Source organism: Heliconius melpomene, chromosome 14, assembly GCF_056956725.1.
Source record: "Heliconius melpomene rosina isolate 202511_hmr_F chromosome 14, ASM5695672v1, whole genome shotgun sequence".
Taxonomy (NCBI): Eukaryota; Metazoa; Arthropoda; class Insecta; order Lepidoptera; family Nymphalidae; genus Heliconius; species Heliconius melpomene.
The window spans coordinates 9,294,802-9,320,621 of NC_140402.1; the positions used below are offsets into that span (position 1 = coordinate 9,294,802).

At 34.7% G+C, this 25,820-nt stretch overlaps 1 protein-coding gene across 3 annotated transcripts in view; it reads right to left on the bottom strand.

Annotated features, from left to right (window-relative positions):
• Window positions 1–678: 678 nt before the first annotated feature.
• The window catches only part of LOC146532337 (uncharacterized), a 114,191-nt gene continuing 89,049 nt past the window's right edge, over window positions 679–25,820 (bottom strand). For all 3 annotated transcript variants that reach the window (XM_085197151.1, XM_085197152.1, XM_085197150.1), the window contains exons 6-7: window positions 21,643–21,846; window positions 679–3,436 (exon numbers count right to left, since the gene is read on the bottom strand). In XM_085197151.1, coding sequence (XP_085053277.1) covers window positions 2,399–3,436; window positions 21,643–21,846 — 1,242 coding nt within the window. In that variant the 3' untranslated portion in view covers window positions 679–2,398. The remainder of the gene's footprint in view (window positions 3,437–21,642; window positions 21,847–25,820) is intronic.

Here is a 25,820-nt window from a genome sequence, read left to right on the forward strand (position 1 = left end):
TTTCACGTTGCATCCCGCATAAACAGGGTACGGGTAAGGCATCTAGTGCAGAGACTGTGGCTGAGTGATAATACTGATAAATGATACTGTGTGGAAGTCAAACCCAGAATTGCAGCATTTTTATATTTTTATATATTTGAAATTTGACTTCTCCATTTTTACGATTTTATTGAGGAATTATTTCCATTTCCTCGTGCTGTTAATAAAACAAACCGCGGTGTTAATGTCTATTTAGAGTTAAGTTGAGAACGGGGTGTCTAAACACTAAGTGCCCATTGAATATCTCGTTATATGCTGTACACAGCGGTAAGCTAAAAAATCCAACTCAAGTTAACTTCTAAGTTTATTAGGCTTAAAGTGTGTGAAGCTTCTTAAAATTTCATAGTTATTATACATTTTGAAACTTTCTCTTATTCATTTCTATAGGTAATTAATCTTATTTTCACGCACCTTTTGAAATTTATCAGGTCGATATATTGAGGCCAGTCGTGGCTCAGAGGCAACTGGGCGACTGTAAAGAAAGATTGTGGGTTCGATTCCCAATCGAGCAAATGAAGCATTTGATATTTTAATTTCTGTCTCGACAAATGGGAAACATAGAGACTTGACACTAGGTTCCTTCTGTCCTATATTATGCAGGAAAAAGCTGAAAAAAAAGAGAAAATAAAAAGAAATACATATTATAAAAACCAGTTTATTCTCTCAAAATTACAAATAACTTAGAAACATTACATATTAGTTTAGTTTACAATTTTGTTTGACGCTCATTCTTCTTTAATAATAACTATAAAATTTATGAAAAAAATTAACCGACTTCAAATGCTTGTCAATTATTCATTTCTACACTATTAACCCATAGCTTAAGAACGATTAAACCGTTTTTTTAAAAAAACATTCCGACAACAGAATTCGGTGGAAAGCGGGGAACGCAAAAGTCTTGCTGGGAACGGAGTACCTTAATGCTTTGCAGTTTGGTTCCCATGTTTCTTCAGCCTGCCCTGCTATAAAAATAGAAATAATAAGAATCATTTCCGAGAAATTTGACAAACATAATAATTTTTCGAAATTTAGCAAAGTGCTCTATTTGATTGAATCCTAAATAGATCACCATTCCCAAATATTATCCAATTCCGACATCACATAGACTGTAAACTTCCTTTTTTGAAGTCGGTTAAAAAGTAATCCAGTACCTAGTTTACAAGTGGTTCTCATAACGCGTGACCTCTCATTACGTAATGTGACTGCAGCGACTTCTGCATTACATATTAATCGTCGAAACAGCTTGTCTTGTCTAACTGTTCATTATTTTACATACATACGAGTACATATATGAAATATCAACCTGTTTTTTTAGGGTATTTATATTGTATGTTTCTCTCTATAGAAATTATATTCAAGTAACAATTATTTGGGTCACAGATTTGAATTTAATTCGGGTCTATTTGTATTTTTTTGCTCTTTTTTGACAAAGTGCGGCGTTAAGTTTCGCCAATGGAAACGGGGCTAAGTAAGAAAAAATCGTCGCGAGACACAAAATGTTTTAAATAATTATTATTTGTCAAGTTCAAAGACATAGGCCATGTATGCTGTATATGAGTACAAAACTACATATCTCTTAACATACTGAGATACTCCTAAAGTGTCATTAAACACTGCAAAACTCTATTAAAATCTGTCCAGTAATATTTACATGACACACAAAACTTTATATTTCAAGGCAAAGTGTTAAAACTGTTGCTAACTTCTATACTATATACATTTTGAACACACATTTCTGAAATACAAAAATGTTATTAATTCAATATACAAGGCAGTTTTGTACTGATCTCTCTATAACTTATCTTATCTAATCTTATCTTAACTTACAGCTACGTGGCAAAGTGGGATATGTCCTTAGTTAATTTCTCCAAAAGATATGAACCAAGCATAGATATGTAAATTAATTTAGCAAGCTTTCATATTTAATACATTAAAGCTGTTTCCTTCGACCACCTAAGTCGAAATACACCCCTTGCAAAATAACATTTGCAAAAAATAAACCCTTTTAAATAACCCCAAAATCCATCAAAAGAAAAGGTGTACGCGGTTCTATACATCGGCGTGCGCCGCGCGTCCGTAATTCATGGATTTCATTCAGGGCAAAATGGAGACAAATTCGTCCAAAGTCCTATTTATTGCATCTCACACAAAGGCATTAGCGCTGTCTGTCATAACATAATTAGCGACACTAAGCATCTGCTTACATGTTACTCACACCCTTTTTCCATTCCAAGGAAGACATTTTCTTATTGCTATTATAATACTATGGCGTGTAGAGGCTACAAAACTATCAAAAAGTCAGTCTTTCGCTCGGAGGTTGGTGTCACTGAGAGGTTTGAGGCACGGTGAAAAGCCAAGATCACGAAATGATACAGTTCTTATCATTTTGAGCATTTTTTCTTTGTCTTTCTCGTTTCGCACACGCCACTGCGTCGTTGGGCACGTAAGAAATCCTGACGCCGCCGTACGCCCGTCTGGTGGGTAGCGTGTACGATTCTGTCGAAGAGGACGATGATGAACATGTACTGCAGTAACTATTAGCATCTTCATCCCGAACTTTTTCTTTCCGTACGGGCTCGTCTGGCTCAAACGCTTCGTTATCGTCACCACAAAATCTAACTGTTCGTCCACCCCTTGCTTTCCTCTGAGAACCTTTGCCATCTACTAGCGTTAATTCGGGCATCGATGTGGAATGACCAGGATTTACTACTGTCTGCGCTTCTACAGGATGCGGAGGCTTCCACTGCGCTTCAGGAGGCTCGCTTGATTCGTCTGAAGTGGGCGTGGGTTGTATTTGGTGTTCAGTCATAGATTGTTCTAATCTTAGATCTGCTAACGCTCTGTCTAAACTGAGGCAAGCGTGTGGCGGCGGCGGCGGGTGTGGCGGAGGAGACTCGGGAGCTAGGGAGTTGCTCGGTTCGGAGTCGGCATCTATGTGGAGGGATGGTTCTCTTTGGGGTGACCTAGGTGGTGATTTTGGAGATGGTATTCTTCGCGGACGTGGAACCCTCGGTGGTCGAGGTCCTGGTCCGGATGAATCTGAAGGCGTCGGTGGTTCACCTTTCGAGCATGCTATCGAACAATAGATAGCTCCCTTTCTCGGCAAGAACGGTCGACCCAACAAGCTAGCGCGGCATGTATGGCAAGCGAAGCAGCGTTCCGTGGCATGCCAGTGCTGTCCTTCATGGGACATCTGGCCCTGGTCTACGCCTATGGGTTCACCGCACGCATCGCAGTACTCCGCAAAGCAGTTATCGAAGCAGGGCAGGCAGTACGGCCTCGCCTCCCGCATGATATACCTCTGCCCGCCCAGTTGACGTGAGCATTCTGCACACGCAAAGTGTTTCATATGCCATGCTCTTCCCTCCGCTTCAGTGCATTCGTCAGCGAGGATAATCTGTGGAAGAAGTAATCTATATAAAATCGGCAATTATTCTTAATCATAATTGACAGAGGACTAATTTAACTAAATAGCCTTAATTAATCTTCTGAATACATTGTGAAGTTTTTATGCAATGTTTAGAAACAATTTAATTTTTTTTCATACACAATTAAGCAACAGCTAATGAAAGATCGCGTCAGGCAACAAAAAAGATTGCATAAATTAGTAGGAAGATATATTATTTTACGATTATATGTTCTCTTTGAATAATGGTTAATTATAATTAATTATGAGTTACAAATTAGGGCAAAGACCCGCTAAAATGTACGTCGTCTGCGCGTGTCTTAGATAATGTTAGTAAGTATTTTTTACTTGAGATATTAAACTATTTGTTTAAAAAGAAGATTTTTACAATAATATATAATTTGATTTTTAAAATCAACTCTAATGCTGTTTTTTGTATTATTGCAAGAACCGATTTTGTCAATACAATGTATACATACTATGATGAAAATAACTAAATATTTTTTTAAAATAAATTCCGTCGCGGCGCAGCGGTGTAGTGTTTGACTGTAGACACTACGATTCTTACAACGAATTCGATTTCTACTCGGAAGAATTAACAACTTTCATTTCCTCGCAATGGTAAAAAGAGGAAGCGTGACATTGAACCATCACTCAACATGAAATGTTTCAATATTTGGGTGGTCCATAAGGATTGGAGTAACTTAACACTAACTTCCTTCTGTCTACCCTGCTGTGCACAGGTTACAGCGTGTAGCCCAAGAAAAAAAGGTGAAATTCTATAAAATAACCTCAAAAAATCGCATGATCAATTTTTCCCAAGTGAAAGTCAATCTACGAGTAGATTAGGCATCAGCTCGTAGTTAGCATTTCGCTTATCGAGATCCAGGCATCGAGTAAATGATATAGAGGGAGGGGGAGAAGGGGGGAGGAGGGGGAGGTCAGCTAATTAATCCATATACGTCCATAGGTGCTCTTAATTAATTACTCGTATAAACAAGTTTAATTGGGCTTTACGCTATCACAGAGCGGTTCACTGCACCAGGAAAGTTCTTACAATGGTTTCTCACGCCGCGGTTACATTTTGTACGTTCATTAGTATACTACGTCGTTATTAATATTTTAAAACGGTATATCTGACTTATCAAGAGGTGGACGGCGCGAGGTGCAACTAAGTGTGGTCTGTGAGCTTTCAAATATTTGGATGACTTTTGTTGAACTTACATTTTGGGACATTTTTGGAGTAATTGATGTAGATGCGGGCGTTGTTGAGCAAACGATAAGGATTTTGGGCATTTTTTGGTTGTTTATCTGCGATGAGTATGATTTTTTAATATTTTGGGCCAAATAAGGTCATTGAACCCTGCACTCTGGAGATCTGTTACATTGAAAACACGTGACCATAATGACAGTAAGTAAAGATTTGAAAATATTACATTATTGTATTTTAATTTTAAAAAAATAAATTTTGGATTTTGGATAGTTAATAAGTGAAATAAGTGAATAATAATTTCTATTACAGTTCTTTTGTAATTAGTGGTAGATTATATAGGCAATGTAGACACCGGTGAAATATTTAAAACGTAAAACTCGATAAAATCTGAATGTAGAGTTACAAAACTTAGTTAACATAGTGATACAGCCAGAGTTCCCTAGGTTACCCAGGGTCGGCCAGCTCTCACTGATTCAATTGCCCTGAGAGTTGCCTTATCTAACTCATTATCGCGCACAGTTATTGTCTTTCTGAATTTCAACCATTCCTCTCGTGTCTTTTTGTAAGATCGGTGATAACGCGCGAAATTAACTTGTCCTGATTTGTAAAGAAATTCTGAAAATTTTCAATTGTATCGTGTGTGGAAGATGAGATTACATATGATCACATCATTAGTTTGCACGTTTTTGTGTAGTATGTTAGATTATTTTATGTATGGAATGATTGAGAAATAGAGGTTGTAAGTAAAAGTAAGGCAAGAGAGTGGAGGATGAAGTGTCTTGGCACTAGCTTCCCTTTTCTTACGCAGTGACGCTAATAATGTTTTTAAAGTTAAATATAAAAACAATAATCAAAAAGACTAGATAGCAAATTCTTTCCTTCAGCTAAAACCAATGACATAACGATATCCTTAGACCCCAGCTATTGTTACATGTTTCCTAAACACTACACGCGTGTTACATAACGTGCGTGCGAGGAGGTAGTAGGTAGTCGGTACGTGTTGTCGGAATTCCTATGAATCACTTGGACCGTTCGTTAGACGGATGTGGACACTTGTTAGCGCTAGTTTATTCATTATTTAATGATTTACTATTTTGATATCTTGTTGACTTGTTTTACTTGATTGTGAATTCTGTTCAGGGTAGGGAACCTAATGTTAAGACACTCCGTTCCTCTCCGTTCCCTACGTTTTTCCTGCCATGCATGAAGAATCTGACATAGGTATGTCAGATCCAAATGATAAAATATAAATATGCACATTTAATAGTGTAGTAATAGTGTAGTGCATTTAGTAGTTAATCTCCGTTATACCACCAAGTCCAAGTGCAGTTCACGAATAATTTTCCCAGATTTATTTTTACGGCATATTATGCATAATTCCCACAAAATGTACACATTCCGCGGCGTCTGCCCTCTGATGGGGAGATAGCCCCCTTATGGAACTGAAGCACGCGACTGTCTATATTACCTTGTTAATTTTGCTAAATTATTTGTTTAGCTTATTTACATAATGGCAACTTGAAAAGGGTATTTTATAGAAAAAATATATAAAAATATTTGTATAATTGAGGCTATGAGGCGCACGGCAACGTTTTGGGTTCAACTCAAGGGAATGTAATATTTAATATTTTCATTTCTTCGCGGCGTTGAGTCGTGACTCTCAACACAAGAGCCGCCTCCAGAATTCAATGAAAAGTAGGGAACGGAGTCAAATTCAAATTCAAATTCAAAATATTCTTTATTCAAATAAACTTATAATAAGCACTTTTGAATCGTCGAATGAACATATGAACAAAAAGCTACCACCGGGTCGGAAGGCAGTCCTGCTGAGAAGAGCCGGCAAGAAACTCAACAGTTGCTCTTTTCAAAATCAATGGTACAATCTATTACATTAGTTTGCAGCTATCCTGCATTACATTCAATAGACATTAATTCCATACATGTTTGTCCTCTAAGTATTCTTGAACAGTGTAATAAGCTTTACTTGTTAGAATTTTTTTTACTGATATTTTAAATTTTGGAAGTGGCAAATCTAGAATACACTGTGGAATTTTATTATATACACGTATGCTCAGAGAAAGTATCTTAACAATAGGTTCCCAGCATCATGCTGCCTATCCTGCTATGTGCATAAAAACATGAATATAAATCAAGGATAGAGGCCATTGTAGCGCAGTAGAAGAGAGTGAGTGTACCACATACCCTGGCAGGCAGAAAAAACCTACTCTCAAGGCCCTCCACCTTCCATGCACCGTCCGAAATCTAGATATTGCGTGCTGAATGTTAATAAATTGGCACTGATATATATGTAAATTAAAATAAACCATTTAGTATTTAAATTTAACTTTAGTTTCTATTTTTGCTAAAATTACCCTAAATGTCAATGTTAATGCAGTAAACGGTCAAAGTACACTCACCTACACTACTACTGTTACTTTATGATATAAACTTAGTACATAATATATTAATCTCATCCATAACTTAGTGACTTCCGTGACTGAGGTTAAAGAGTAGAGTTTCATCAGTTACATTGTGTAACTTAGGTATTTTACGGAATATCTTGTCACCTAGCCGAAAGTATAGAACACTAGATCTTTCTCAATACGAGATGAATAAAACAATGCACAAAATAAGAACGTTTTAAAGTAATTTGAAACAAATAAAAATCGTTCAAATGCAAGTTGAACTCTCATTTATTTATATCGCAAGAAATTTATTGAACGGAGAACGGAGTGTCTTAATACAAGCCTCTGCTTACTCTGCCTTTGCAGGACTCAGCGTGAAGCTAAATTTTTTTTTAAATAAAAATAAAAAGTTTGTCTATAATATTCGCGACTGTACATGATGTATTATAAGGCGATTATACACTATAGTGTAGAAGTGACAAGGTTAGCCGGAAGTGCGGCACTCACTGCCCCCTACTGCATACTGCACTATACTGCATACTGTGGTATCTTTGCTGCAGGTGTATTATGACACTAACGCTTGAAAAATATTTTTTTTATCATTTTCGCAATAAAGTAATATTAAATCTTAGTTAAGTCATTAAAGATAATATTCATTATCTAAATTATTAAACAGCTGAACAGTTTTTCTGACTGAATCTATCAATGAAAACTATCGACAGTGAGAGGGTTTATCAAGGAAATCTATATAATAGGCATTACTTTAACCGTTTTAAACTCGTGAATGTGTAACATGTCACGTGTCAAAACACTTGTTTCTTAATTCAACAATTATTTCTATTCGACCATGGAGGCGAAGCCGCGGGTGATAGTTAGTCCTTTACATAGCGAAAATTTAATTGTTGGTCCTATTTACACGCGTTTCTGATATTAGGTTTAGTGGTTCACTTATGGTAAATTTTATTCTTTCGTTTACTTTTATTTTTAACAGGTGCAGAAAACAATTCCCGTCTATGATCTAATTACACATCATTCAATCTTCGTCTGTAAAACTAGTCTATATTATTATTGTGTATATAATAACTTGGGACTATATGTAAAGAATTTATTTAAATTATTTCCATATACACGATTTTCGACTTGATATAATTAATCAGTTAAATTCTGTTAGTCAACATGTAACATTCTGAAAATTGGGGATATCTCTCTGCTGGCTCTGTTATGCAGGAAAAGCGTTAAAAGCAACAACAAAAGAAATGGGAGTGTATTCCTCTTAAATATCAGATATAGTACGAGTACATCAAGTAAGAGGTTCAACATACATATTTCGTAAATTAATTTTCAGTACAGTGGCTTACGATCGCTTGTTGTTGACGGTCGTTTGGAACCGGTTCTGTCTAAGCGTACGCGTATTTGTTACTTTATAGTTTGTGATGTTTTATTTACTTTGTGGCTATGGATAGTGTTCATTCGTTACACGTAGACCAAGGGGATGAAGTGGATGTTTTGTTGGACGAGATAACTGTAAATAACCGTGTCGACAATAGTTCAATTTTTTGTGAACAAATGGAAAGTAGCCGAGCAGAGAAGAGAAGTCGAGTGCCAGATGAGGAAGAAGTTTGGGCAGAAATTGGAAGAAGAGGAAAAGTGATAGTGCGCAGTGCATCCACAGATGATATGGTTAGAATACCGAAGGACGAAGTCGAAATAAGTATGACATCGAAGAATGAGAAGTTACCTAAACAGTTAGGACTAGCCCGTATACTCAAGCAGGAGAATATTTTAGATATTATTGAAGTGAAATATATTAATGCCTTTAAAGTGATGTTAAAGTTCAGTAATAGCGAAAGCGCAGAGAAGTTGATGCAGTGCAGATTTTTTATTGATAAAGAATATAGATGTCAAAAAACTTATGAAGTTGGTGCCTCTTATGGAGTCATCAGAAATATTGATATAGGAATAGATGAATCGGATATTTTAGAAGATTTAGAAAGCCCTATTCAAATTTTAAATGTGAAACGTTTAAAACGCCGCAACTACGACAATGGTGGATTTGAGGATAGTGAATGTGTAAGGATATGTTTTAAGGGGTCATCCTTGCCACCATACATATATACGTTTGGAACTCGAATAAAAGTAGATCCATTTGTTTTTCCCGTTACGCAATGCTCTAAGTGCTGGCGCTTTGGTCATAATTATAAAGAATGTTCAAGAAATAAGATCATATGTCCTAAGTGTGGGCAATTTCATAATAATTGCGAAACTACAAAATTTAGATGTGTGAATTGTAAAGGTCAGCACATGGCTTTAGCGAAGATTTGTCCTCATTATAAAAAGGAAAGGAGAATAAGGGAATTGATGGCCGATTATAATTGTACTTATAAAAAAGCTCTTACAATTTATGTACAGCCTTCTCCTCAGTATGAAGTGCGTCAAGAGGAATATATTAATGATAATGAATTTGGAAGAACTTACTCTAATACTGGTACAACGTACGCGGAAGTGTTAAAAACTACAGCTGAAGTATATAAAACAAAAGACGTTAATTTAAATCCCACTAATTCGACTGTAAAGAAAGCGAGGAAAACTCCCAAAGAAAATAAAGGCAGAGTCCAATCGGATGAAGATTCTTCCGTAGAATTTGACTCTGATATTGATTTAGAAATGCCGGCACGCGATGAAATCAATGGCCAAGAAAGAGAAAAATTCAATAAATTTGATGTTCACCAGTTGTTAAAAAAAATCAAGGACATTATATTCATGAGAAAAATTAATTTTTTAAAAAAACTCAAATTGTGTGGAAAGGTTATTTACACCTGGCTTATTGACTCAATTGTAGAATATATACCACAGTGGTCTAACTTTATAAATTTATTTCAAAATGGATTGTGATTTGGTCCGTTCTGTTAATATTATTCAATGGAATTGTCAAAGTATATGCCCAAAGATATCTGAGTTAGAGCTATTTCTATGTCAGGAGAAAGTACATATCGCAATATTATGTGAAACTTGGCTAAATCCTAATATTGTCATTAGAATTTCTGGCTATAATACGATACGCAAAGATAGAAATGATGGATATGGTGGAGTAGCAATTTTGGTACACTCTTCTATTAAATATATAGATTCTTTTATATGTAGCTCAAATCCTGGAATCGAACTTTTACATTTAAAATTATTAAATTGCTTTTCAATTGAAAACATTATCGCTGTTTACTGTCCATCATCTGTGCGAACTACAGATAGTGATTGGGATTACATTTTTAGTTGTTTTAATAATAAAACTCTGATTGCTGGAGATTTTAACGCTCATCATAGTAACTGGTCTTACAAGACCGACACTAGGGGTTGCCAGATTTTTGATGTAATGTTAGAGAAAAATTACGTATCTCTAAATGACGGTTCTCCTACAAGAATGAAATTGGTTAATAGCAATCTTCAAAAGTCATCTCCTGATATCACATTTGCAACAAGTGATATATCATTAAAATTTTCTTGGAAAGTTTCAAATGAATCTCTCGGGAGTGATCATCTTATCATAAAGCATTCCTTGTATAATGAATATAATCATAGCCCTACTTTCCTCAAAAAGAGGAATTTTAAAAAAGCTAATTGTAATGAGTATAAAAATTTTCTTCATCATGTTTTTTCTCACTTGATATTGACAGTTAGCCCTCAGGATGCATATAATCAATTCATTGATATTATTGAATCCGCTGCTAATTTATATATACCTTTAGTAAATATACGTCAGGACCCGATGCGACTTAAAAAATTTGTTCCTAAGCCATATTGGACTGTAGACATATCTCGATCTATAGCAGAACGGAGACTTGCATTAGCTATTTTTAGGAAAAATCCTACGCCTCATAATTTATGTATTCTTCAATCCAAAATTTCTGCTGCACGAAGAATTATCCGCAATGCTAAGAGAGAAGCTTGGAGAAAGTTTTGCGATAGTATAAACGAAGTTTTGTCTCTGGGCGAAATGTGTCGTCGAATGCAAATTGAAAGGATATCGCTTACCAAAAATTAATATTGATAACGCCTCTGCTGAAAGTCTTTTGTGTAGTTTAACTCCAGACTATGTTTTACCAAGTTGTCCGTCATTTAATTCCAATAACCCTTCTCTCGAAGGTTTATTTTCCTTACATGAATTAAATAGAGCTATAAAAGATAAGGATACTGCTCCTGGGGAGGATTCTATTTCTTTTTCTATGATTAAACACCTTCCTCTGAATGGGAAACAGGTTTTGATTAAAATTTATAACATGTTTCTTTCTTCTGGATATGTCCCAGTTCAGTGGAGGAAGACTTCTATAGTACCTATTCCTAAGCCTGGATGACAGACATCCCTGGATGTAAGACCTATTGCTCTTTTATCGTGTCCGTGTAAAATTTTTCATACAATGTTAAAAAATCGCTTAGAATGGTTTTTCGAAAAGTCAGACTGTTTTTCTAGGAATACTATAGGTTTTAGAAGAGGCCACTCATGTCTGGATAGTCTGACTAGCTTGGTTTCTCAAATACAATTAGGATTTGGGAACAATTTGTTTACTGTGGGATGTTTTGTGGATATTGAGAACGCGTACAATAATGTTGACATCACAATTTTATTGGCAAAATTGGATAGTCTTGGTGTTGGGTCAAAAATTTGTTCTTATCTCTGGGAATTTATGAAATCAAGAGAATTGAGTATACGCTTTTCTAATAATAGTACTATTTCAAGAAATGCAGGTCGTGGGCTTGCTCAAGGAGATCCTTTGTCTCCGTTGCTATTTAATGTGGTCACGATGATTATATGTCAAGAGATAGATAATGTTTGGATCTCTCAGTATGCTGATGATTTTGTTTTGTATTGTTCTTACAAGTCTTTGGAGGAGTGTTCATCAAAATTACAATTAGCTTTAGACAAATTTAGTAATTTAATAGAATCTTTAGGTCTGAATATATCTAATAAAAAGACTAAAGTCTGTATTTTTAGAAAAGGAAAGAATAAAAATCCGGTAAATCTTAATTTAGAGTTGAAAGGAAATCAGTTGCAAGTAGTCGAATGTGTAAGGTACTTAGGTCTTTGGTTGGATAGAGGTCTTAAATGGACTAGACATGTTAATGAAATTTTACTCAAATCAGAAAGATGTTTGAATATTTTCAAGATTTTGGCAGGTTCAGTTTGGGGCCTTCATCCTAAGCACTTAAGAAGATTGTATGTTTCTATGATTCGGAGCCGTATAGACTATGCCTGTTTTCTGTACGACAATAGCTCTAAAATAAATTTATATAAAATTGACAAAATTCAAAATCAAAGTATGCGTATTATTGGTGGCTTCATCAAAACGACTCCTTTGCATGTCATGGAAAGTGAACTCTATTTACATCCACTCTCTCTTCGAAGGTTATTTTTAGGAGGAAAATTTTGGCTTAGAAGTCTGGCATTACGTAATAATAGAAATGTTGAGTTAGTTAATCAGTTATATTCTCAATGTATTCGTAATGGATATTGGAAGGTTAAAAAGAAGCCTATACTAGTGGATAACTAAAAAAAATCCTCTCAAGACCTGTGTAAGCAGCTTCTCCAGGAACGTGAGGACAGTGAGGTGGAAATTACCACAATCATTAAAAAGAACTCAGATTTAAAAAATGAGCTTGCTGAGCTGCATACAAACTATTTAGATGTAGTGGCACAGCGGGATCAACTGAATGATGTTGTGGGTTCATTTGACCAGTGCAGCATTGAACATGAGAGGGCTCTGGACCGGATTTCAGAGCTTGAAATTGAGTTGCAAGAGGCCAAAGCCTCAATTCTTACACTAAATAAACAAAAAGAATGTAATGAATCGCAGAAAACCTCATGTTTATATGATGAGCTGGTTGATTGTAACCCACAACAATTCCTTAAACCAGTTGTAATAGACCTGACGAAGGATGACTCATATGCTATGCAAAATATAAACTTTTCTACACATAATAAATTAAAGAAATATATTAAATTAAATAAATTTATAAAAAAAACAAATAAAATGGTAAATTTTAAGTTTTCTGCAAAAAAAATGATCACATTAAGAAATGATAATTCAACATTAATTAAAAAGCTTGAGTGTTATAATAATAAACTAAAGCAAAGTAGGTATATGTATGACCAAGACACACTTCAGCTGCAGAATGAAATAGATGGCTTACATAGCTACCTCAGAGAATTAAGTGAGAAGTATGAATCCTCACAGAATGAAATTAGAGAACATATTCTAGCTGCGAATAACTTAGTTGACTTGTGCAATTATAATGTAGAAAGATTTGAATCTTTGACAAATAAACATAGTTGTGGTTGTGCTGTTACGGAGTCCACTGAGTCAAGTGTCACTCAAACGATATGTAATTCTGAGGTTGTGGGTGACTCGGCCATGCACATTATATTGAATAAGAATTTACATGTAGAAAATTCCTCTCACTCCTCTCCAAACAATATTACAGTAATTTCAGATAAATTAGGTCAAGGCTTTGGGTCCCTACTTAATTACCATTTTTCGAATGTTTTTAATGCATGTTCGCCTGGCGCCAGTTACCAGTTTAATATTAACAAAATAATGTCTATGAATGTAAATGAGCATAGTACTATTGTACTATTACATGGAAATAGTTTGTCAGTGAGGAGACAAGATGTGGTAAAGAGTATAGAAAACTTGCTTAAATTACATAGTAAAAGTAAATGTAAATTTGTTATATGCTCTTTTCCATATTCTTCTTGCCTTACAGATAGACAAAATAGGTATATTTATAATTTAAATATGACCTTGTATAATGCGACTCAACGTCATAGTGACGCGATTTTTTATTTAGATTTAAATAAGTTTATTTATAATAGTTGTAAGTTGACAGAAGATACATTGTATCTACCTTTATATTTTAAAAAACAAATTGCTACTTTAGTAGCATATAATATTCGAAACCCTGTTATACATTGTATAACAAAGGAAATAGTTTGTAATAATAATTTTTCATTAAAAAATAATAATGACATAATAAGTTCCAGTTTAAACTAGATAACAAGACAACACCTAGGCCGTTTACATTGAATATTGTACACCAAAATATACAAGGCTTAGGAGGCAAAGAACTGGAATTAGAATTGTTTCTAAAAAAATTTAATATGCATATAATGTGTATAACTGAGCACTGGATCTCGAGATGTAACAATACAGTAAATATTGAAAACTATAAATTGTCAAGTTCGTTCGTTAGAGAGAAGGCCATCCGCGGCGGTTCGCTTATATTAGTGAGAAATGACATACGTTGTAAATCGCGACCAGATATAGTAGCTCTCTCCGACGAACGCTCCATTGAATTGTCCTGCGTTGAATTCAATAGACATATTATAGTATGCGTGTATCGACCCCCCTCAGGCAGTTTTGAAGTATTTGAAGAGAAAATGGAGGATGTTCTGAATAATTTGAGTTCCAATAGTAAATCTTTAATCATATGCGGAGACTTTAATATAGATATAATACAGGTGACATCATTAAGCCTCCGTCTTCTAAACTTATTTAAATCTTTTAATTTGTTTAATATGTTCTTTGAACCAACTCGTATAACGAATACGTCCGCTACTTGTATAGATAATGTTTTTTGTCATTGTGAGACTGTAGAAAAACAAATTATTACTAATCTTAGCTCGGATCATTGTGGTCAAATGTTTTCGGTAATAGATAAAACAGTCGCAGAACGTAAACAAATATCAATTAGACCAATTACTGAAAATAAAATTAATCTCTTTAATAATAGAGTGAGTGAAAGAATTGCAAACTTAGAAATAACCGGATTAAATCCGAATGAGCTATATTGTAAAGTTTTTAATTTACTCTCTACAGAGTTTGATAACATTTTTAAAGTTAAACAAATATATAAAAACTCGAAATTAACTTTTAGCGACTGGGCAACTGTTGGTATATACCGAAGCAGAAACACACTATACGAATTATATAATATGAGGCAATGGAATCAAAATCCGGAGTTCTTGTTAAAAGTTAGAAATTTTTCAAAAATATTTAAAAAGGTATGTGTCCAGGCTAAGTCTATGTATATAAGAGCAAAAATTTTAAACTCTAATAATAAAATTAAAGCTACATGGGATGCTATTACTACTGTAACTGGGAGATCTAGAGCTGTCAGTGAACCTATTAAATTAAAAGTTAATAATATAATCTTAAATTCAGATTTAGAAGTGGCAAATACTTTTCAAAATTTTTTTTCTGATATATCAACTGAAGTAACACGTTCACTGCCATCATCTCCTTCGGAAGCAGAATTAATACTAAAAACCCATGTAAATAGTTGTAGACAAAATTTTGTGTTTAAGAATGTGTCACCAGAAGAAATTGTCAAAACTTTTAAAAGCCTTAATTTAAAGAAAACTGGTGACTTATGGGGCATGTCTGTTAAAGTTTTTAATTCAATTATACCTAATATTGCTCCTTACCTTGCTTTAATTTTTAACAATTGTGTAGAATCCGGTACTTTTCCTGATTTAATGAAATATAGCAAAATAGTGCCGCTTTACAAAAGTGGAGATAGATCTGAGCCTGGAAATTACAGACCGATTTCTGTTTTGCCATCCTTAAGTAAAGTATTTGAAAAAATAATGTTCAACCAGCTCACAATTTTCTTAAATATTAACAAGTGTTTCCATAGTGAGCAATATGGTTTCACCAAAGGCAAGTCCACTACGGACGCGGGTGCTGCACTCCTAAAGCACATTTATGACGCATGGGAGAGGTCACAAAATGCAATTGGAGTGTTTTGTGACTTATCCAAAGCCTTTGATTGCGTAGACCATGTAACTCTGTTATTAAAATTAAAACATTATGGTATACAGGATACTGCCCTTGACCTTATTGCCTCATATTTAAACCAAAGAATCCAGAAGGTTAGTATAAATAATGTAAAATCATCTGGATCTCCTCTAAAGATGGGCGTTCCACAAGGATCCATTCTTGGTCCCCTTTTATTTCTTCTTTACATTAACGATCTACCTTTTTATGTGAAGAACCTATGTGATATTGTACTTTTCGCGGATGATACCTCTTTAATATTTAAGGTTGACAGAAATAAAATAAACTATGACGATGTGAATAGCGCATTATCGCATATTCTTCGTTGGTTTGATGTTAATAATCTAATGTTAAATGCTAAAAAAACTAAATGTATTGAGTTTGCTTTACAAAATGTTAAAAAAAATAATTTCAGTCTACTAATTAAAGGAGAAACTCTCAATTTGTCGGAATCAGCTATTTTCTTAGGTGTAACTATAGATTCCAAACTCCAGTGGAACGCTCATCTGGAAGCACTTGCGGATAAACTCAGCTCTGCCGCGTTTGCAATTAAAAAAGTAAGACAAATGACGGACGTTGACACTGCCCGACTAGTCTACTATAGCTATTTCCATAGTATTTTATCTTATGGAATGCTGCTATGGGGCAGTGCTTCAGATATCAATTCAATATTTATCCTCCAAAAAAGAGCCGTGAGATATATTTATAAACTAAGAGCGCGAGATTCTCTGCGAGATGTTTTCAAAGATGCAGGTATTCTTACAGTTGCTTCCCAATTTATATACTATAATATTCTCTTTGTCCGACAAAATATACATTGTCATAGTAAACATAGTGACAATCATACGATAGAAACGAGAAATAAAGATAAGATTGTTACTCCAAGTTTTCGCCTCCAAAAAGTTAATAAATCTTTTATGGGTCTGAGTATACGTGTATATAATAAAATTCCACAGTGTATTCTAGATCTGCCACTTCCAAAATTTAAAATATCAGTAAAAAAAATTCTGACAAGTAAAGCTTATTACACTGTTCAAGAATACTTAGAGGACAAACATGTATGGAATTAATGTCTATTGAATGTAATGCAGGATAGCTGCCAACTAATGTAATAGATTGTACCATTGATTTTGAAAAGAGCAATTGTTGAGTTTCTTGCCGGCTCTTCTCAGCAGAACTGCCTTCCGAACCGGTGGTAGCTTTTTGTTCATATGTTCATTCGACGATTCAAAAGTGCTTATTATAAGTTTATTTGAATAAAGAATATTTTGAATTTGAATTTGAATTTGAATTTGATATTTATAATCTTTTCAAATCTTTACCTATTCATTCTTCAAACAAATTAGATATGTTTAGTCTTGATACGTGGGTACAAAATATAAATTTGGAAAATAATATATTCTGCTTCATTGATGGCACTATTGAATCAAAAAAATATGTAGAACTTAATAGCTGCAAATATAAGTGCTTAGAACTGATCAACACCAAATACCAGGATTATTACAAAATTTATACAGATGGATCCAAAGGAGTTAATGGTTTGGGGGCAGCTATTTTAGACCAACAGCAGAGAAATTGTTTCAAATTTAAAATTGAAACTAGTGTTTCCATTATGTACATTGAGTTGTTTGCCATAGCATATGCACTTTCCTATATTAGTACAATAGGTCACAAAAAATTTGTTATTTTAACAGACGCTAGAAGTGCGCTTCAACATGTAGCTCGGTGCACCTCGAATTTTCGAGGCACACCGATAGCTTATAATATTTTGAAAATAATTCAGAAGTTGAAACAAGTAAATAAACACGTGATACTTCAGTGGATTCCATCCCATGTAGGAATTGCAGGCAATGAAATTGTGGACAACCTTGCAAGGGAGGCTGCATATGACGGAATACCCCTTAGCATAGCGCCATTTTTTAATGATTTGCTTCCGGTTTTGAGAGATCACGTGCGTAAAATGTGGGTGCAGCATTATGGAAAAATATCACAGGATAAGGGAATTTGGTATAGAACCTTCTGTCCTGAGCCTTCTCGCTTTCCTTGGTTTGATTTATGTAATCTTAGTAGAAAAACTCTTGTGCTAGCTTTTAGAATTCGGTCCGGGCACATTCCACTCAATCTTTTTGCTTTTACAATTAATAAAATTGCATCGCCAATGTGTACAGTATGTGGGGAAAAAAAAGAAGATGTATATCATATGGTGATGGAATGTACTCGGAACGAATCTTTGAGAAAACTTACGTTTGTTGATGACACTATGAATGTTGGTATTTGTAATAGTATGCTAGTTTACCCTAGTTCTAATGCTGCTATTAGATTGTATAAATTAGTAAATTTAGGTTTAGATAAGAGAATTGTTGAATTGTAATGTTTTTTTTTTTTTTGTTAAGTTGTTGTCTTTTGTTTAGTTAGTTTAGTTTTTGTGTTTTTTTTATGTTCAATGTCAGATTTTAAGTTTTAATATAGATAAGGTGCATGTATAGTAGCTATTACAGGACGACATGTTACTTTTATGTGACAAGTCCTTCAAATAAAGATTTAAAAAAAAAAAAAAAAATTCAGTATAACTTTATTTTTAATATAATATTTATATGACGTCTATAAAATTGTGTCAAATTATATACAATTTCGTTTATTTCGGCCATTGCCAATCAAAATTAATAATGTGGGGCAATGTAGTGCCGCATTCAGCCACATTTCATATTTTTCTAAGAATTTCAATACACGCACTCATTTTCCCTGAGCCTTATCAAGATTAGTTAGATGTAGGCTACAACCATTTTTATTACTAAATTTAGGTTTTAATTTATTTTTTCTCTTCAGACTAGGCTTCACCCTCAACTAGGCTTTGTTGGTGTGGACTTTAACAAATTTTCTGTCCCTGTTGAAATTTTGAGAAGTCCTTTCTTAATGTTCCCCTACACTCCCTAAGGAACCATACCTACATGCCAATTCCAATTTTCTATGTCTCCTTCATTCTTTCTTGGCAACCTACACCCATAACTGCAATTTTCAAGAAAACTCTTTCTTTTCTTACGAATTCATAAATATTGCCAATAATTTTTAATATTATAATACTAGAACCCATTATAAAGAATAATTAAATAATTTATGAGGGTGGCGTAATAATTGTACAATATACTCGTAGATGAAATTAATTAAATAACCGGAAAACATTTTTGTATACAAATTACCTTTGTTTAGTATTCAAATTGATAGCGATAGTATCTAAGTTTCGCCTGGTCGTCGTCCCCTGCAATTTTTTAAATAAGGAGTACGCAAATTTTAAAATTCCATACAATTAAGTTGTTAAAAGTTATCAGAATTGGCCGTATCGTGGTGTTTATTTAGGAATTCATTTCCTTGTTTATGGTTTGTTAGAAATATTAAATACCTACTTAACGCGAAACGTGCTGATAAGAAATAAAATTTGGCTAATTATATAATACTAGCGGACGCGCGCAGCTTCGCTTGCGTATTTAGGGGTGAATTCTAATAAACCTCGAAACATGTGTTCAATGAAATATTTTAAGAGTCTAAAAGAGTCGGTGGTTTAAGAGTCGGTGGCGATTTAAAGATTTTTCCATACAAACTTTCAACCCCTTATTTGCACCCTTAGAGGGTGAATTCTAGAAAACCATGAAACACATATTCAATTAAATATTTTTAAGAGTCTAAATTTCAAATTTTATAATAATCGGTGGCGTTTTAAAGATGTTTCCATACAAACTTTCTACCCCTTATTTGCACCCTTTGGGAGAGAATTCAAGAAAACGATGAAACATGTGTTCAATTAAATACTTTTAAAAATCTAAATTTCAAATTTTATTAAAATCTGTGCTGATTTAAATTTTTTTCCATACAAACTATCAACCCCTATTTTACCCCTTTAGGGTTAAAATTTTTCAAAATCCCTTCTTAGTGGATGTCCAGATTACGAAAGTAAACATCTGTCTAAATTTCACGTTTCTACCATTAGCGGTTACGGCTGTGCGTGCGTCTTACCTCAGTCAGTGAGGACAAGTCCTTTTATATATATAGATTAAGAAGCCAGAGTTTGTTTGGTCGAACGCCTTAATGTCAGGAACTTTTGGCCCGAATTTAAAACTTATTTTCTTTTTATTAATTAGTCCATTTATCAAATAGTCCATTTATCAACGAATGCTATTGTACTTACAAAAAATACACATTTTTTTTATAAAACCAGTGAAAGTAATAAAAGACTACCTAGAAATAATCTAAACTATAACTACCTAAAAATTAGGTACCATCAATTATATAGCTGCCAAATTTATGCCCAGAAAGCCTTTTAAACCTAACCCCTTCGGCCTAAATCCTTATCGTTTCCGGTGGGGGGTCGATTCCACCCCACGGCCACTTATAGACCCTTTTCAGCACAATTTGATAAGCCCGGTTGATATATTGGCTCGCAACTGTTGGGGTTGTTGGCCTTTCGCATGGCGGATAATTGATGCAAAACGTAGTAAATTGTATGTACATATATTGTAAGTATTGAATCGATATCACATAGTTTTATCATTATTGGTTGAGCGTAAATGGAAAAAGACGAAGACGAGATCGCAAGACTAAGGAAAAATGTAACCGTTTTCTTAACTGTCATAACATCAATGATTAGTGACAAGTAGAGAACCTAATTTATTTATTCTCCTTGTTTCTGACTGAACTGATGACTGAATTATATTTTTTCAACTTGATGCTGTATCCCGGATAGAGTAAGCGGAGGAGATAGTAAGTGCCCGGGAACCTAGTGTAAAGTCACTCCGTTCCCCACTCAGACATTTCCGTTCCCCACTTTCCGCCTAATAATCGAGTCTAATATTCAGAATCATTCGAAGAACGACGAATGTGAATATATCGTTAAGGATTTTTCTTTCACAATATCGCCAACTCACTCAAGAAAATGAGTTTCAGCGCTGCCTAATAAATATTGTAATCGATTTTTAGCAAACTGCCCGAACCTGGTTATACGCCTGAGGTTTTTGTATATTTCTGTACATGGACATTATGTGTCAAACTATAGCTAAGGTACGAAAATATATTATCGTAACATTCTGAGCTAAAAGATGAGTATTAATCAAGAAAACAAACTCTGAAATTTATTTTAAAATGAAGAGTTAATAATTACTTAATAGCGCTTCGAAATAACCAGTGACCGAACCAAGAAAATCACCAATAAAAGGTGCAAAAAGTACCATATTCTTAATAAAATTAGCACGTTTAATCCGCGTGTCAACAATTTTATCAAGTGGTTGTCTGCATTGTATGCTAAGGGTATAATTGGCCGTCGATATCCGCAGGAACTGCGATACCATCGCGGAACCCTGCGCTGCGAGGGTAGATAGACGTGTAGATTACTTTTGTATAGAGTTTTTTTTTGCTTCATAACGGAGTAGGCAGAGGGAACCTAAGAACCTAGTTTTAAGACATGCCGTTACCATTAAAACACTTCAATTCCCCATTAGTGGAAGAATTCAACGCCGCGCTTTGCCACGTTACCAGGGCGAAATAAATGAAGATGATAAATATTTCACTTCCTTGAGTGAAATCGAAGTCACTTGAAGCAATATACAGTTGCACGGTTGTTCCTCTGCGCCACGACTGGCCAAATAGCTATTAACTAATTACAATTGTATATATATGTATATATTTGTGTTCATTCATATAATATATAATATGTTCATTTATCAAAGAGATTACATAATCAAAATTAGTCAAACATCTATTCCTTACCTCATCGCACGCAGAACATCTAGGCTTCAAGGTCTCAGCGTGATGTCTCCCGCAGTAGAGGCGGCCTTCCTTCCAGAAGTACACCAGGTCGACCAGCAGCTCCTGACAGGTGTTGCAGACGAAGCACGCTGGATGCCACCGCGCTGAGGGGCCAGCTCGCGCTGCTGACACGCACATGTCTCCAGAGGACATGGTTTCTTCACACTGTAAGGAAATATTTCATTTAATATGTTTATCTAATGACATAGGGCACAGCGTCTGATGGTAATTACGAAGGGTATGGGTTCGATTATTAACAGAAATCAACTCATTGTCTGGTAACAAGAATACGCAATATTATAAAAATTGGGCGGCGCGGTTGAGAATAAAATGTCTTAGCACAAGGTTACCTCTGTCTACCCTGCTGCACGGACAAAATGTATTGATGTGTTATAATTGTACGTATACAAATGTATATTTGTTTATTTCATGTAAGTCGTGGTTTGGCTGTGTTCCGCCACTTAATATGCAACGCCTCCAGAATTCGGCAGAAAATAAAGAACAGAACGTCTTAACATTAGATTCTCTCTGCCCACCCTGCCGTTTGTAGAGTACAGCGTGAAGCTAAAATAATGTATATTTGTTTTTTTTTGTTTGTTATACTCGTATACTTATAATTTCCGAATGTTCTCACAAATTTCTGCACATTTCTAGAGATATTGCGTGTTGCCTTATAGAAAACAAGATTAAAGAAATAACTTTGGAAAAATGCTGAAACGAGATACTTATCCGTAATGTTTCTTGTCTATCATATGATGTCTGAACGTATAAATACAAAATTCATGTATTCACCCCTTATATGAGTAGTATGTTAACAATACAATATGAGTATGTCGATGATAATGTTACAAGAAAGCAAAGTCGTGACTTGTGGCGCAGTTGTTTAATCGTAAGCGATTTTTGTTATTTCAAATCTAAATTGAGGGAATGTTTATAGATATTTTATTTGCTTCATCTTCCACAAAATGTCTATATATGGGCAAAAAAAAATAAGAATGGCTTTTATAAAAAAAAATGGTTTATGTAACGTAAGTGAATGAACAATAGTACCTTAATGAAAATTGTTAAATAGACTCACATTTTCCTATTCCTAGCACAAAGAATGTATGAATCAATATCGATCTATTATTTTAAACAAGCTATCCTATCACATTAGTGGCATACCACAGTTAAGATTCATTATTTTCATATTCATTAAATTGGAAATTAATTTCATTTCCCCGCTCTGGTGGACAATCTGCGGCGTTGAGTTCGGCAACTCAATATGTCTTGAAACAACAACATGTCTTGAAAATTTTAGCAGATAGTGGTGGAGGATACTTTTGTGGGTAAAGTGATGGATAAAGCATGAAGCTTAAGCATAAGCCTGATATTTCTTCAATAAAATCCAGACGAGTCAAGTTCAAAAAAATAAATAAATCTCAATATAATAATCGAATTCCAAACCGAGGCATTGCAACGAGCACGTACCTATAGAAGTAAAGGTAGCGTCTAAAGTATTTTTTATTTCAATTCGCAAAGCACGCAACGGCACGTAGTTTCTGGGAAGGTCTCATTGCGACCGTTCCGCGTTCGTTCGCGGCGAAGTCCTTTTAACTGTTATTCAAATATATTTGTGATTACTAAAGGAATTTTAGAAATTTTGATGCTAAAATATTATGCCTATATATATTAAAAGTATCTTTTTTACAATAAACTGTTTATGGTTTATTAGACAAACGTTACGAAAAACAAGTTCCTACATCAAGAATGTTAACAATTTAATACCAAAAAGTGCGTCGCCGGAAAAAATCGATTTGGATCGAGTCCAACCAAAGTTATGTTCAGCATTTACTTCTACTTTAACTCAATCTCGGCGGCGTGTCAGTGACGTGTCACTTTGTAAGTGCTCAGTGATAAATACTTCTAGTTCACTTTGTGGACCGTGGGTCGTTACTTTTGCGAGCTTTGGGAGATATAAATTGTGGAACTTTTAATAAAAGAATCGAAAGCTGATTATGTTTGGCAATAGTGAAAAATTCACTTTTGTGTACTTTTGCAGTGCAAATGTAATGTGATATGATGATTGTATCCTGTGGTTGCAGGTTCAAATTTAAGTCGTGTGAATGCTTAGAGATATTTATTAAATAACAGAAGTAGTCGTTGTCTACAGGCAGACCCTCATGTACTGCAAGTATAACTGTTACATATAATGATTTTAACTTCTATAATATATGAAAACTGGAAAAGGTAATTTTCAATAATTTTCCAATTGAATAAAGACAGCAATTTCTCATAGTTTGTGATTACCATGAGCTGTGATTACCGGGTAATATGTTCTGAACGCAGAATAGAATATTATATTCATTGCAGTATGACATTTCTCAGAATAGTTTCTGAGGGTAAGAGGGCGAGGAGGAGTGACGGTAAGGTAACTGTAAAAATATTTTTTTTATTTAACTGAATACAAGGAAAGACTTTTTCTTTTTTAAATTTCCCTCATTGTAGAGTAAGTAGATACGTAATTTGAACAATATGTTTTCTCTAAGAAATATTGATCTTAGGATCTTAATTACAAAAATATTTTTTTCATTTTTATCCATTGACCATGTTCCCCCGAGTGGGAACCAAACCCGCTACAGTCAAGTTTACGGTGAAGCGCTATGCTATGCTATGTATCATCTCAAATTACATTTAATTCTAAGGAATACTAAACTAGTGACGTCCGTAAGTCCAGGAAGTACATCTATGAGTATATCCGATAGGAAATCATGAATGGTATTAAAATGTTAAGAGTTTGCGTTTCGCATAAGTTAAGGTATTTATTCAACGCTCAGGTCTCACAGGCCTGTCTGCGCTCGCAGACTGCGTGAGTCACTGTTCCGTCCGCTGTGGTATCAATTATAGGAAATAGCGAGTTCAAATACAATAATTACTTTATTTTAATTTTTACTACGCTTCTATTAGGTCGAGTTGTAACTATGTAATAAAATAGATGATATGACAATACATTATTATAATACCATTGAGCTGGTCTCATGATGGAAGTGAAAGATGGCTGATGGAACTCTGAGCTGCTTTCTAGTAAGCATATCGAGTTTGTGCTCGTCACACGCATGGTCTATAAAAAAAAAGTGTTTTTAGTTTTTTTAATCTATTAATTATTAGGGTAAACGATTACATTCGATTAATTTTCTTTTCTCTTCTCTGGTAGAAGAAGCGGGGCGTTGAATTCCGCCACTGCTCGCAATGTCACGGAAATAGAGGAACGGAGCGTCTTATCATTAGGTTCCCTCTGCCTACCCATTTAGCGTAAAATATTTCACTTGGACCACATAACGCAGCTTTATGCGATATTGTTCAAGTAGATTTTAATCAGAATCGAGTTTTTAACGTTCTTTTGTTATCATTATATTATATGTAATCAGGCTCGTCTTCTTTAAATTCCATATACCATTTATATTCAGTGAGCTGTAAGAAGTAACATTTTATAAAATCTTTGGACTAAAGTGGAAAGATTTTAACAGCTTCATGCTCTTTAACACATAGCAGAGAAGGCCGCCGATCGTGATCCTCATTTTGTTCCCAATTTTCGAGTCATTGCGAGATTAGTGGCAAAACTCTCTCTCTCTTCTTCATATGTTCTGTTGTGTTCCTCTTTACCAGAGCGAGGGAAATGATACTGATTCATTGCACTGAATGGAAATCGATCTCAGAACCATCGCGTTTACATTCAGATAACATGCCACTACGTTTCGACGGCCACTTGAAACCTATTAAAATATTATGGTTAATTTGGCAAGTTGAATTATAGTCTATATTGTTTCAAATTGATAAAATTGCTATAATAAACAGTTCTTTTAAGACCTCACTGTATCTTGCGCATAGTAGGATAAGGCACAGGCACAGGTTACCTAGTGCTGCCTGACTGCTGCTGCTGACACTCCCTTCCATGCGCATCACTAATTTTCGAGACATATTACTACTGAAACAGTCTCCTGGATAGAAATCCAACCAGCGACCATCGCTTTTGCAGTCACTGCGCCACGACATTAAAAAGATATTTTAAATGCTCATCAGGACTATTAATTCAGTACCAGAATATGATTAACACAGGTTAACTTTGACTTTCACTAGCACCGGGCATTGTGTGGACGTGC